Consider the following 15,626-nt stretch of genomic DNA (forward strand, 5'->3'; position numbering starts at 1 on the left):
TAACGAAAAATAGCTGGAGGGTTTTAAGTATATGGCTGTTCATAGTTCCACATACCTATCACACATAAAAAGTTTGAGTCGATTTGGTCGACCCCCATCTTCCGGCCTCTGCCTGGTATTGCCTGGTTTTCTCGTGCAATGACTCTTAAATTGAACAATTATTGGGGAGTATAATGATATATAGATGGGACAGAGATTAGCATTTCAATCTACCACTGTCAGCTTAAATGTACCAAGATGGAACAACAAGTTGTAAAATTCTTCTCTTAGATGAAGTTTTAAAAGGGAGGTAAAGTAGAGACAATGGCTTCCCTACAGCAAATTAAATCTGCACCCTTTCCCGCCTTAGTATATCCTGATGTGTAATGTGTCCTCTCAACCAAAATATGGTCACTGACATCATTTGAAGCTGAGTACTAATAACAAAACTGAAAGAAATGGTTAAGACAAGGAGATCTTTCCTAGAAAATAAAAGTTGCTTTTTCGTAGGATTTACATATAACCTGCAGTTGAAACATAAGTCACCAGGGGGCTCAACATTTCCTTCTTCAGACCAAAATGAGTCTGAGAGTTTAAAATTAACCTCCTTACTTTCAAGTCAACTAACAGCTGAAACTATAATCTTGGCCAAAATGACCATGTCCAGGACACAGAATATCAGGATTTGCTTCAGATGACTGGGACGTTCCACATGTAGCAGTAGACAAAGTGTGGGTCCAGTGGGATTCCATTGTTTCAACACAAGATTGTTTATTGTCTTGTCCCATTTCGCTAATTGTGTGGTACCGATGGTGCACAAAGTCCTTAATCTTCGGATCAATAGCTGAAAGGTGTATTGGCCATGTTACATTTGCTCTGCTGCTTGTAGAATTTCTGATATTGAATAGCTTGGTATTAGTGGGTTGTATTATGATTTGCATGTACCTGTAGTTGACCAATCATAGCCCAGAGAATTAATTTATGCAAATTAAGAAGAGTCAAATGGGAAGATGTTCCACATGACTCTTTCCAAGGTCTGTGTTACAAAACCAGGATAAGAATTCAGGCAATGCAATGCAAAGTTGTTATTATAGACAGTCTTTGGAGTGTGTGTGTAAGCACATAGATCAATGAGCTAAGTGCCACTACACAACACTTCCAACTTGTGTAAGATAATGTACATGTATGGTGCAAAAATGCAATTTGTGTGTATATAGATTGTACTACACTAATTTTTATCTATTTGTGCTCTGCTAATGGCATTGCAGCTTTGTACCAGTGAAGTCAATGTTGCTGGGATTTCTTAAGTACACTTGCATGAAATGAAAGAACCTGACCAAATCCAGACTCAGTTTCTGTATTATGGTTTTAAAACTAGAAATTTGCTTTAAGGAGACTGCATTCTCTCTGTATAGCAATGATCAGCAACATTACCAAAACCTGAAACACGTAGCTAACATTTGGGGGAGGGGGTGTCTTGCTGAACCTTCAAGTGAAAAATCAGATTCTAGATTTATTCATCTGTGACTGTTCATGGCACTCAATGATATCCCAATTTTTATAATTAGCTGTTGAGGTAATTCTTGATATGCAGGCTTTTTTCATGTCAGAAAAATTGTATGGTTATTGATAAAATTGCCCCAAACCTAAGAAAGATGAAGCATTCTGTTTGTCAAATATATCCTTGTCCAGAATATTATCAGTTAGAATCATCCAAACTCTGTGCAGTTTAGCTAATAACTGCATTTTCATTTGAAGTAAAGACTCTGAGTCTGTTACCAGTGGTAGATGCTATATGATGATCACTTGATACACCTACATAGCTTCAGACCAAGTAGCAATTCTAAACTTTGTCTACTGTTTTTGTAGGTAAATAGTTAAAAGAACTATCACAAAGGCTTCCATGGTCACATAGCAAGATTTGATGCTCTTCTAGTGCATTACAAACAATTCTTCATGTCAGTATGTACTTTTATTAGACTATATTTTGTCATTATGACATGTTACTCCTTTTTTGTATTTACAAAACTATAAATATGTATTTAGTTCTATGTACATTAGGATGATTAGGTTATATAGTTATGATTACATGACTATGTATATTTTGTAACATACAGACTTTGTGTGAAACTTTGTCATTAGGTTCTATTATGTTATGCCTGATTATATTTCCTAAGATATTAGACTTAATGTACAGTCAATTTACTGTGATTTTCAAGAAAGCGAGTTCCCAACTTGCCTTGGTGCTGGGCATCATGTGTATTTTGTTTGAGTTGTTTTTCTCAAATAGTCAGGACGTGACGCTGATGTTTAGAATAATGTTCCTGAGACCAAATGATTGCTTTTCTTTCACTGAATGTAACGTTATAGGAAAATGCCCGTATCCTGTCCATGGATGGAAATATTAGGTGGATGACCTACAAATCTTTGGAACATCTCAAAAGAGATGGTACTCTTTATTCTTAATTTTGGAAGTCTTAAGCAGATATCATAAATATTGGATGATATTAGCTCATATCACGTAACATGATTAACATGAATAAGACAGTACTTGTCAGTATTGTTTTCAATTGTAGAAGGTCACACTAAGCTAACATGTAAGCAACAGAAATGTGCAACAACATCAATGTCAGGCAGAAGTGTACTTGATATTATGTTGCATTTAGAGTTTTGCAAGCTTCAATGTATATCTCTGCCATATTTATTTCCAAGATGTATTTCTACCACTGTATAAACTCTACCTTAGACAGTAGAGATCAGAGTATTTATTGTAATGTGAGATGTACATTGTTAGGTGGACATTTTATGTGCTGATTAGCTTTTTTTTAGTTTCGCACAGAGACAATGCAAACATATAAAGTGAAAAGATTTTCTTGCCATGATAGAAAAACTATGACCAGGTGAGAATTTCAGTCTTACAAAGTGTCTCAGTCATTTCTGTAAATGCATATGGAAAAGGAAGTGCAAGAAATGTTGGCCTGTGTGTGATATGATATTGCTCTGGATTCGTTGCTTGAAGCTCTGTACAGTACAGTACTTACTAGTAGTGGGCTAACTGGCAGGTGTTACATAATGAAGAAATCAGAAAGAAATAAACAATGCAAACTTCTGACCAGCAAGTTTTACTGTCTGATATTTATTTAGTGTGTCGTACGAAAATGCTAGCTGTTCTGACTTGCGTCGTTATGAAAGGATGATAATTCAGGCACAAGTCAGGACTACATAACCAAGCAGATCGAGAGCCTAATCTGCAGTACCACTCACGGCCGCACTAAGATAAATAGCACACCGTCAAACTACAAAATTTCTGTCTTTTTTGGTAAAATGGGGAAATCACCAAAAGCTCGCAAAGGCTGCATCCAATTTCAACTCTATAAAAAGACGTTAGGTTCATTGTGTTTGTCTCTTTGCCTATAAATACATCAAATCTTCCTTTCAAACTATGTGTTACTTGTCGAAGGTAACAACTTTGTTGACCTGTTGTATTTCTTCAAGGCCACGCAAGGGGGCGTTTAGCAGCCATCGCCGTGTACGGTCATGAACAGGTTCCACAGCTTGTCCCAGGCGGCCTTGGCATCGCCACAACCTACTTCATCCAACAACTCCAACAGGATCGGCTTCATCAGCTGATGGAGACAAAAAGAGAATAACTTGGTCTCCTCGCGATATTCAAATGCATCAAGTAGATGGACATACATTGTACATGTACAATGTATATGTTCGGAACAGTTCCATTTGACTGATTTGTCCATCGTGTTTTGCCGGCGATCAGTCACCCCTTTATTCTATTCTATAGAGCGCCGTAGACCTCTATGATCACAATCTACCAAAATCACAAACTGACACCCATACAATCTACGTGTACGGACTAATTCAACTGGTACTTGTCTATACTTGTGGATAGGATGACTTACATTGATGTTGTCGTTAGTCATGCCCGCCGCCTTGTGAATGCGCCCGACGTTCCTCACGGTCTCATGTCCACTTCCGTCCAAACCTTTGATGAAGTCGTCCAACGCCTGCACCACCTACAGAACAGGTAAATAGATAATACATAAATCATATGATTTATTGACAATTACCATCAGTGTTAGGCTCATATAGTTATGCCCCGAAAACTTTATGGCGTCATGATAATTCAAAAGTATGCTCCATTAATGTTGTCGAGTTCTATTTGATGCGTTCTATTGCTTAGGATTACGTCACATTACCGAACCTGGGCCAGGCCGGGCAGCTTTCGGGAACAACAAAGATGATATAGAAGTCAACAAATTACTCAAGACGTAAAGAGAATAGTCGTGGGAATCATTTGTATATATATATTTTTACGTATGCATTTCTATATTTCGTTTCCACTAACAGCCCGGCCGGGCCCCGGTTTAAAAATATGACGTTAGCCTTATGATGGCTTGTGTCCGGTATGTGGTCCTGTCTTCCTAAAGCGAATGGCTCTATTCACGAACCTTCCCACCGTGCTCACGGAGGGCGGCATTGCCGGCGAGACGCTCGCGCGGGATGTCTTTGAACTTCTTGAACATCGCCTTAGTAGAGTCTTTCTTCAGGAGCCTAAGTATCGGAAACGCACAGATTAAGACAAGGAATTGACTACCAACTTCCACACATATTTCATCTTGGGTCGAACAGTGATCTCTCCTTGGGAATCATTCTGTCCCAAAAATGTATGTAGTAGAAGCCCTTTAATTGGACATTCCATTTGCCAGCGTTTTTCGTGCAATTATCCGGGTGGTGCAATAATGCGAAGTTATCCAACTGGACCGCACCGGTTTGGGATTTGTGTATTCCGTGCAATTAACAGAAGTGTGCAATTATCCGTTGTGCAATTAACTGGCTTATACTGTACGTTTTTTATCAAGTAGTACGCAGACGTCAGGTCTGAACTATAAATACCACCAGCGTAGAAAACACCAAAAAGGACGTGCGAACAGTGAAAAGTACCAAATAGTATAAAATGTAGTCGCGATCAGATAAAGTGAAGAACACTCACTTGAGAAAGACTCTCTCTCCGGCATCCTGGAAGGACGGTTTGGACATCTTAGCCCAGGAATCACTCACAGCCTTCTTGTCAGCAGCACTCAGACTCATCTTGTTTGTTTTCTTTCCTTTTTTTACAGCAAAGGTCTGCCTGGTGGATAAAATTTGAGGAAATTAGAAGAGAGATATCGCTAGAACCAAGGAGGTTAAAAGTTAAATATTTTTAACCTCCTTGCTAGAACATTGTAAAGAAGCGACCATACAAAAAACTACGTTGAGCTGGTCAAAGTGTAAGTACACAACTTAACAACATACCTTCTGTCGACTGTTCCCGAAAGACTGGTGTGATCTTACCGAGTACGCGCTCCTTTTTATACATCTAGCCACGCCGAACTTGTCATGCAAGACCCAAACTGGAACCTTTATTATTTTTGTTTTAAGTGGTCAAGCAAGGTTAAGGACGAGGTCTCTTCGATGAAATAAATTAAGCTTTAATATAATGATCTTTATTATATAATGGCCTGTATATTGAAAATTATTAATTGTATACGTACATAACTTATGTCTGTATCTCTTCTTCTTTGTTTTTATATGAAGAACATCAGGATTGGCAAGAAGTGTTGAAACACGATGTGCTGTTTTAAAATGCCTACGTGTGTCTTGGCATGCCTACGTGCTCGAACAGTCGTACCGGTCCCCTCTTCATGCAGTTGTGTGCAGACAGACACCAGGTCCATTTGTTACGCCCCTTGCCTGAGTGTGGTCCGTGTTATAACGTTTCCATTATTTCGGTCGTGGTAACTAAACTTCAAGTGACTTTCTAGATTTGGAATACAAAGAATTGCTCTTTGCAGTTCAAACATCTAATACAACAAAAACAAAACACTTGTATTTTGTAATGTAGAAACCTTCAATTCTAAGGGTACAAACATCAATGCTTAAGTGACCGTGTTAAACCTAGAGCATGGCCAATAGACAAAGAAAGGATTTCGAAGGCTTGTCCAGAAAAAAATAAGATGACGGGCCGGTTATTTTCTACAGCTTATGTGAAGTCCTTTGCCTTTACTCATTCCCAACAGCTTCAAGATCATCTTTATGAAAACCAAGCATCTCTGACAACATTGATATCGTCTACACTAATGGTGTTGATTAATTAGATGAAAGAGGCGTAAAGTTCATCATTAAATTCCGTCGATACATATTCTCCATCTAAAATCTCTCCTGATTAAATGGTAGCGGTATATGGGCGTACATGTACACTAGACGTATGTCCTAAAATCACAGAACCTTCTGATCTTCCTCAAACCCAACGTTAACCTTTATAGATATAGACAATATGCGCGTGGATTACAGTAGTGTCTTTATATAATTATGTTAATCATTGTTCTTTGTCATATGTATGTTTCTTGTGTCTCTATCAATGTCATGTACTCGCAATTATCGTTCGGACACGAATTTGCAAATAATTACAATCACTAATGTTCAGGAGAACCACCTAATACGGGTATGTACTATGGTAACGATGAGATCGCAAGCGTATTTCATTAACAGGCTTTCTTTTAATAGATAGATGGTATACCTTATGATTATCCTTAATCATACTTAGTACAGATATGTTCTATAGTAACGATGAGAACGAAGGTATTTCATTAACAACGGGTTCCTTTATAATACTGAGGTTTACAGTTTATTCCTTTCTTATTACTAGCTTCAACTAGGTCGCAGAAGTACACGTAGCGAGGTTTCCTTTATAAATGAACAGATATGATAGCAAAGCACATACTAGTAGGATGTTCTATCGAATATTCACAACAGATTCTATAACCACTACAGCGATTTCATGAACCATTTTTTTATCCTTCAGCACACCGACTCGGAAGGCACTGTTGCTCTAGCAGTAACCAGTATATCTTGACTAGACAGGTGTCCCTAGGTGCGTTACCAGTGTTGTATAACCATATCCAACATCTTGGTGTAAGTCGTCTTGGACCATTCGATGGTGGTAGTCTTGGTGTAACCAGAGCTAGAGGAGCGCGTTTTGATGTACTGTGTCATCCTGTCGCGTCGTAAGGACCCTGCCCGCTTCCTCAGCGTGTAGACGTGATAGACAACGTTCAGCGCCACGGAGACGGCGTACCCAGCCGCCAGCACGCCCAGAGCAGTGGCGCCGTACCAGCGGTACGGGCTGAGCACGTACCACAGCGTGACCATGGTGTAGTTCTCCACCGTGATGAGGATGGTGTTGGTGACCAGCGGGACCACGGTGTGCTGCCGGGTGAACGTCACCCAGCTCACCACGTCAATCGGCGCCACTGCCAGGATGCTGACCCAAACAGGCTGGAGCTTCAGCTCTTCTTCTCCCTGCACCGCCGCCTGCGTCTTCCCCACCTTGGTCTCCACCACTGCCATGGTGATCCAGTGCACGGCGATGGGGACAGCGATGTATGGCATCAGGACGGAGCTGAACAGAGCAATGGTCGCCACCCTGCAGCACACCTCCACGATCTTCCACGCCGCGAACAGGACGTTACTGATGATCTGAGTCCCCTTCTTCCCACGCTTCCAGTAGTAGTACTCGTACACCATCAGAGCCTTGACGGCGGCGAGCAGGGAGGTCGTCACCGACGCGATCATCTGGATATTCACGGGAGGAGTTGTAGGACCGCCCGTCTGGGCACTGGAGGCTGTGTCGGTGTTGTCATGGATGAAGGAGATGTTAATGATGCCAGGCTCCTCCCCTTTACTCCTGTAATGCTGCACGATCGTGATGTACAGCTGTAGGCACAGCTGCGGCACTGCCTCCAGCATGGTCTCCACCAGATGGATCTGCGGCAGGAACGCGTACTTGCTGTCTCCTATATCCGAGCCTCTCTTGAAGCGCTGGTACAGAACCCAGTAGTCCACAAACACGCCCATCTGCAGCACGCACAGGACCAGCACCCACCACCCCCTGGTGATGACCCTGTCCATCTCCTGATTCTCGTACCCCAGACACACCCAGGTCCACACCTGCATGACTATGGACGGCAGCAGGATGAAGGCCAGGGTCAGCCCGAACCACGTGTAGTCCCTGCTGTTGTAGTAGGAGACCGCCAGGAGGACATCAGTCAGCAGATCCACCAGATACAGGCCCAGCGGCAGGACCACGATGATCACCACTTGGACGTAGAAGTTCTGCAGCAGTGACGTCAGTTTGTCAACACATCCTGAACAACAACCCTTGTTGTCCTCAATCTGCACAGTAGTTTTCTTCTCATACCTTCTTCGCTTTGCCTAAAAAAGAGATAGATTTCAGGTATACGTACATCTTGATATCTAAAAGGCTACATGTTTAGCATAAGCAGGTAGTACGCTTAAACATACTAAGCTTATACATGTAACGTTAAACACTTCTTGTGTAACTGCTACGTAGTTTGAGCCAACCGCTAGTGCTGTTTATACAGAAGCGTTATAAACCCCAAATTTGGAGTTTGAGAAGTAAGACATAAGGATATCATAGGTTAAGGTGTGATAAGGAACGCTTACCTTCCACCTGCCACCTGTGTCCATAACTGTTAAGACGGTAGGAGCGACGTCTTGGAATCAACGGAGACCACAAGAAGGGTCCGGAAAAGCTTATGTCCGTCCAGTGAACAGGTGTCAAAGGTGTGTTTGCGTTCCACACAAAGGTTAGCACCTAGTTCCCTCACCTGTGACACGTACACAGAGGGATATTCCCTGTACTGACGAACAATTCCAACACTTTTCCTTGTCGAAAATTTAGCATATACACAAGCTTTTCTGAACAGAATGATCAGATGAGGGGGAAAATGGCGGGCTACAAGCTTGGGGATTTAGAATGCTTCGTAAATAACTCACCAACCGCCAACAGAACTAACAAAGACTGAGCAAACAGGTCGACTCGGACATTAATTTATTTTGCTGGGTCAGCTAACTTAGGCAAGGACCGCCCATGCAGGTAAACATTTATGTGTGCATTAGCCCCATCAAACTGTTCGGAACCAGGCCACAGCCTGGCTGGCCGTTGGTAGGACTTGATAACAGCAAGTATTATTTAACCATTAATCAGCCCATATGAGTGGTACAACTCACCATGACTTGGAAACCTTGGGATGGCAGAGGGTTAATCATCAATTTGTAGTCAAAAGGTGGCATCTTTGAATACCATTTCTAAGATATCACTTCAATAAGCAAGATCTGTTGGTAAGGACAGATTCTTGATAAAGTTGCTCTCTTTTCACTGCAAAGAATCCACCATCTATAGTTACATATGGACTGGCAAAGTCTCTCATTGTAGACAAATTTGAAACCATGTCTAAAACTCCTGAATAACAGCTAATTCACTTTTTTTTCTGCTAGCTAGACTTGTACAATCTACATTGAGAGAAAAACATTCTCCACTAAACAGATATGTTTCATCTACTTATTTCACTTAGTAACTGACATCTCTGTAGTTGATAAATGAATAAACAAAGTGTCACAAACCTAAACAACTTATGAAACAATTAAACTGTAACACAACTTTTAAAGTAAGAAATAAAATGCATGACACATTGGATGTTTGTTATATTACGTATATTTACAACATGTCAAAATGGCCTGTTGTTCAGCCATTTTTCTCACAGATGGACACTATAACCATATGCTCTTCTTTGTGTTGATATTTACATGGTGTCAAACTGAACCATCTTTCAGCCACTTTTCCTCAGAGCAACTACAGCATTAAATTTTGTATGGTTGTCTATTTTCCTTTCTTCCTATGTTGCCCTGTTCATTCAATTTGTCAATATGTAATTTCTGTAGAAATGGATTCTGAGTGTGTTATATTCACTGCACAATGTTACAATGCAAAGTTCATATTTCTTTATCAATACTGATGAAAGAATGGATAGATAATAAGTGGGTTCATGGTTCCAACTCAGCGTGCACAGTGTGATGATTTATGGGTAGGAAATGAAAGGTGAACACACCTGATGAAACATACATGTAAAACATAGCTGGAAACGTATTAAGTATGGTGCGGACAAGAACTGTTTACATGCCAGGGCCCTTTGGATTTAACCTGGTTATTGGGTGGGCCAACATCTCTCTGTTCACAGCTGGGGGCTGAATTACAAGGAGTGAGCTAAATCGCAAGGGTTTGGAGAGGCTACCGTTCTGTGCTAACTCAGGTGACATCAATACTACAGTAACTACTCCAGGTGTGGCCATACAACTGTAGATTTTAAAACCCCCACTCTTTACAATTGTTGTGCTCAAGGTGTGTCTCATCTCAAACATGGGGCATCCATTTATCCGAGGGAAGGCCCTAACCACAGCAAGGTACTCATTTCCACCTGTGAAGTGAGGAAAGTCTTGTAAAGTGCCTTTTGCAAGGGTACAAGATCAGTGGCATATCAACAGAATATAACCTCTGGGTTATGGGCCAAACACCCTGCCGTATGCCACACAACCCCACAAACCATGAACCCACATATATCAACACTCCATATTTCCTCTACAGGAGGTTCTGTAGGATGATGTCCCTCTCCTCAGTCAGGAACTTCTTAATAAGGGTGTCCACATGTTCAGAACAACGGGCCACCTGGCGCTCCATGGCCAATCGGAAGTCTTCTTTCACACCTTTGTGAACTCCTCTCGTCACTGTTCTTTGTCTGAAACAAAACAATAATAGCTGCAAATTTCATTGGATAAAAAATATGAGGTAATAAAGGTGCAAGTCATGCCATAAATGTCTTGCTTAGTCAAAGTTTACAATGACTCAGTTTTGTAGTTCAAAGTTTGAAAATTGTTTATCTATGTACAGTATAAGTTGTAATGTGTGTCACTTCTATACACTATCATCATCAATACAAAGACATTTCCTGACAGTTGAGAACACAACTGTTTTGGTCAATATTCATGGACTAAGGAGATATCATATAAAATCAATAGATTATTGCAGAATCTGGGAATGGGCAAAAAGAAAGTAGGGTCGGCAGTAATTGTTATAAATCTACCAATTAGAATTAAAAGGGTGACCTATTACATTTGTACGTATATGTATACAAGTACTGCCTGTCCCTTGTCTTTGCCCAACTCACGGACAGAACCATATCATTGTTCTCTCGTTAGAGTACATTTCATAATGGCACCAAAGTTGGGAAAGGGGCCCATTGTGCAACCAACTTGTTCTTATGGTTAATGCAACAACAGCTGAAACAAGGAAACCAAAAGAACCACGAAACAAGGACGTTAACATCTTTCACAAGAAGGTTTGTTGCCCAGTCCATACCTCTGAACTGGTGTTGGAGACCTGTGTTTGCAGTTAGGCAACAGGATAGAACAAGAGATATTGGAAACCAACAATGTTAGCAGGATCTATCAATCATGCAAGCAGAAGAAGTCCACAGAACATTGGGAAAACAGAACAGTTTCCAGTTAGGAAACAGGATAGAATAGGAGACATAGGAAACCAACAATGTTAGCAGGATCTATCAATCATGCAAGCAGAAGAAGTCCACAGAACATGGGGAAAACAGAACAGTTTGCAGTTAGGAAACAGGATAGAATAGGAGACATAGGAAACCAACAATGTTAGCAGGAGCTATCAGTTGGGCATCAAGAGTTAGACAGAATGTTAGGAAAACAGAATAGAGTGCTGCTGCTAGAGTGCTACAGATTGTAATGCTCTGAAGATGAAAGAGGAGTAGGCAAAAGTGACAGTGAAGGTATGAAACCCAAAAATAAGATGAGCACAATGCACAGTCACCAGCCACTGTTTACACATACAGTTGTCTGTGAACGTCACAGAAGGTTGGCACTTGATACACAATAATGACGAGAATGATAAAAGAGGTAAAACAGATACCTTGTTCTTGCAAGTACATCCTATACAGGCACAAGAGAACAGATGAACAGGCCACTTTAATTACCTGGATATAGCTGTTGTACTGACAGGCAGAAGATCCAGGTTGATTTTGCCACCTTCAGGGGTCTTCAAGAATGCAAATTCCTCCAGCATATCAATGTCTGCCATTGAGTCAAGGTCATACCTGAAATTCCTAGCCCTCCCTACCCCAAACAACATGCAAATATATCAATGTTAAGATAATGCTAAGTACAATACAAAGGATGGAAGGAAGGATGGATGGTTCGATGGATGGATGGATGGAAGGATGGATGGAAGGATGGATGGATGGATGGATGGATGGATGGATGGATGGATGGATGGATGGATGGATGGATGGATGGATGGATGGATGGATGGAGGAAGGATGGATGGAGGAAGGATGGATGGAGGAAAGATGGATGGAGCAAGGGTGGAGGAAAGAATGGAAAAATATAACCAAAACATTATGAAAGAATGAACATATGAATGAAAAGGATACTGATGACATAGTTGAAGAAGATGTTGTAAGTAAAGCTCCCTTGGTGAACAATCTTTTCCACAGCTTTGATAAACAGCTCCTCCTGGCTGGGCCAATCATACTGCAGCATGACTATCAGGTGACCCAAAGACATGTCATCTTCTGATTCACCCAGAGCATTTCTCTGGAAAAAAAAAACATGTAACGTTACAGATTTTAGTGCTAAAGTAATCAACTCCTTTGAAGATGGTCATCTTAGACAATCCGTCTTAGAAATCAACAAGAAATCAAAAGTCTACTTGTAAAGCAAGGAATACACAGGTAGTTTTTTTTTTAATAGTAATTACTATACTACATATCATATACACCACAGGAAAAATCCAGCTCTGACTAATCTTAGCTCAAGCTAATCAAATGCTAGCTGATGATTGGCCAGATTGTGCCAACTTCTGATTGGCCAGTTTTGGTACCCACTTTAAGACATGTGACAAGCACATGCATACAGTATGGAAGGATGTCAGCTTCTGTGCAGGACAGCATCAGCAACTGTCGACCTGAAAAGAAAACATATATAAAATTGGCAGTAGAAGTGAACTAAATGTTTTGAATTGGAAATTCTGCTGCAGTACCACAGAAAAATACCACAGGTGATCCATAATCAATCTTGTGCTTTGCTTTGTCGACACCTATCAACATGCCAAATGCAGCTATCCAGAACAGTTACTAGTACTGGTCTCCATTGCAAGGTAAAATATATTGCTTACAACCTAAACACCATATGGCTTGTTTATGTAACTTACTTTCTTTGTCAGCTTTCTGTTGTTTGGAAGGAGGGGTATCCCCAGGCTGTGGTTCTACTGGTAGCTCTGCGATGGCATCCAAGGCAAGCTCACACGCTCTCTGGACAGGCACACAATTCATAACTTTTATAAAGGATTTTTGTACATACATTACAACATAGTACAATGTAGTAGATATCCATTATTTGACTATACTGCTGCTGGGATCCCTGACATGGGTAGGTAGCAGTCGATAATCTTCACACATACAAGTAGACAAATTACTGTAAATGCATTTAAGTTCGCGGGGATTTAATTTCGCGGAAGCTAGAAAAAGGACTTTTCGCGGTGGTTTTAAGTTCGCGTTAACACGATACACTGCAGTCTTATACCATAATAGAAAAAATGTTCACGGTGGTTTTAAGTTTGCGATGAAGTGGTCACAGCGAAAACTGCAAACATTAATCCACCGCGAACATTTCTGCATTTACAGTACCATCTGACAAACCCGTGAGACACAATCATATGTCAATTTGATTAGTGTTCATCCGGTGTACTAGAATGATTATCTCTCCTGTGAATCATCATGACAGTAAAGCTCACCTGATAATTGCCCAGACAGAAATGGCAGGAACTCAGCTGGAGGGACAACCTAAGTAGAGTCTGAAAATGCAAAAAACATGAATTCATCAGTCAACATATAAACACAAAAAAAGTATTAAGTAATAAAAGCACATAAACAAAACCTAAAACAAAATGAATTGAGCAGTTGACATGTGTAGACTGATCCTGACTGTCCATCATAATTAACAGCTCAACCAACGATAGCGTGGTCATAATAATTTCAACCAATGAGTATCCTTCAAATATTTCTGTAGTTGTTTTTTTTTCATTTTTATGGATGTGGGCTGAGCTACAGGATCGGTCTAGACAACTGAGACCAAATCTGGTGGCTACAGACAGAAGTATTATGCAGTGCATGACTAGTGGAGAAGGAGTTTGCTATAAGTAATAAGGAAACACCTGTCTGTTCTCATCCTGGTCCTTCCCACCACAGCTACTCAACAGTTCCTCCAGTAGACTGACTGCTTTCTGCTGATCACCCTGTATGGTGGAAACATCATGGATAAAGGTAGAGCCAACATTTACAAACAAATCTTACAGCTTAATATCTACATTTGTCTGTCCTTAAACATGATTATCATATAGCCAGGCGCTGTGGACCAATCAGAAGGCCCCGTTCCACGTTGGTTATGACGCCGTAACACTTAGATTCCGGCCAGGACGGTGTGTATCCTCCTTCTGATTGGTCAGAATGAATCGACATCGACACCGGCAACAATGTCGATGCAAATCGACACCGGTGCCGGTGTCAATTCATTCTGACAAACCAGACTGAGCAATACACACAAGATATGCAGGGTTTGGCCAATCAAAAGGAGCGAAACATATGCCAGAGCAGAGGGAATAAGTACAGACTGCAAGGAGGGAATAGCTCCTTCTGTTAACATTGATAATGAGTTTTGTTGTTCTAAAAAGCGAAAGACTGCAATGTTTTGAATATTTTCTGTGGAAATTTTGGTTTCAAACTGCAATCTGTAAACAAATGTATGTACCAAGGAACAAATGTGAACTTTCAGAAATTCAACAAAGGAATTCACACGTATAGTACCAAGGGATCTATGCGTCATACAGGAGTTTGCAAGTTTGGGTAGGCTATATGATAATAACGTTAATGACCCGCCTGTTCCTCGGTGTACATGGTGTCATAACGCCTGGTCCTTTGTTATAACCACCTCATAAAACCACCTCATTCGCTTCGCTCACTCAGTGGTTTTATTTGGTGGTTATAGCAAAGGACCAGGTGTTATGACACCATATACACCTTGGGGCGGGTCATTAACCCTTAATTATTACTCTTTGTATGAAAAAGGGCACTTCAACTACAAGAGGCAACAGCAGTCAATGTTTCAGCATGTTAAACTAACACCCAAAAAAATAAGCATAAACTATTCATTTATAAGTAGCAATAGTTCAATGTAATTTTTGCAGGTCTGTACCACCTGGCAGATACACATAAATGTCTATATGTTAGAGGTACATCTTTGTATACAGGTAAGCACCACCCACCTGGTAGAGAAGCATATCAATGATGAAGGACTGGAGCCACACCCACCCCTCTGTCTTCCAGTGTTGGTTCAGCCGAGTGAAATCTGCAGAAAGGACATTTCACAACATTTTATTCCCACAAGAGTCAGGACATTTGACAATAACGTGGATGATTTAAAAAAAATATGTTTGACAAACATCCAGTCTTGTGCATACATGTATATAGATTGTATTGAATATGCATCAACACTTCCACTGTATAACCTACCTTTCTCCATGACATGTTGTTTGTGCAGTAGTCTCCAGCAGTCGATGGCCGTGCGGAAGGATGCCATCCCTTCAGGCGGCACCTGACCTGTCTTACTCATCTGGATATTGGCTCTACCTGACTTTTGACCGGCTTCGTCCTCAGAAGTGC

General features: G+C 40.9%; 3 protein-coding genes across 3 annotated transcripts in view; all 3 read right to left on the reverse strand.

Moving 5' to 3' along the window:
• Positions 1 to 1,989: 1,989 nt before the first annotated feature.
• LOC118412671 (myoglobin-like) lies at positions 1,990 to 5,152 on the reverse strand. The gene is made up of 4 exons (XM_035815680.1): positions 4,985 to 5,152; positions 4,443 to 4,545; positions 3,894 to 4,007; positions 1,990 to 3,605 (listed from the first exon to the last, which is right to left on the reverse strand). The coding sequence occupies exons 1-4, from the start codon at positions 5,080 to 5,082 to the stop codon at positions 3,492 to 3,494; spliced, it is 429 nt and encodes a 142-aa protein (XP_035671573.1). The 5' UTR covers positions 5,083 to 5,152; the 3' UTR covers positions 1,990 to 3,491.
• Positions 5,153 to 6,069: 917 nt separating this feature from the next.
• Positions 6,070 to 10,204, reverse strand: LOC118410741 (XK-related protein 6-like). The gene is made up of 2 exons (XM_035812516.1): positions 8,497 to 10,204; positions 6,070 to 8,244 (listed from the first exon to the last, which is right to left on the reverse strand). The coding sequence occupies exons 1-2, from the start codon at positions 8,518 to 8,520 to the stop codon at positions 6,910 to 6,912; spliced, it is 1,359 nt and encodes a 452-aa protein (XP_035668409.1). The 5' UTR covers positions 8,521 to 10,204; the 3' UTR covers positions 6,070 to 6,909.
• A 1-nt stretch (position 10,205) lies between these two features.
• Positions 10,206 to 15,626, reverse strand: part of LOC118410739 (integrator complex subunit 10-like) — a gene marked incomplete in the record, with an annotated part of 12,761 nt that continues 7,340 nt past the window's right edge. Inside the window, 9 exon segments of the mRNA XM_035812514.1 lie at positions 10,206 to 10,625; positions 11,886 to 11,982; positions 12,342 to 12,504; positions 12,795 to 12,874; positions 13,121 to 13,220; positions 13,703 to 13,762; positions 14,123 to 14,203; positions 15,230 to 15,312; positions 15,477 to 15,615. Of these exon segments, the coding sequence (XP_035668407.1) occupies positions 10,469 to 10,625; positions 11,886 to 11,982; positions 12,342 to 12,504; positions 12,795 to 12,874; positions 13,121 to 13,220; positions 13,703 to 13,762; positions 14,123 to 14,203; positions 15,230 to 15,312; positions 15,477 to 15,615 (960 nt within the window).

The sequence above is a fragment of the Branchiostoma floridae genome, chromosome 3, assembly GCF_000003815.2.
Source record: "Branchiostoma floridae strain S238N-H82 chromosome 3, Bfl_VNyyK, whole genome shotgun sequence".
In the NCBI taxonomy this organism is placed as follows: Eukaryota; Metazoa; Chordata; class Leptocardii; order Amphioxiformes; family Branchiostomatidae; genus Branchiostoma; species Branchiostoma floridae.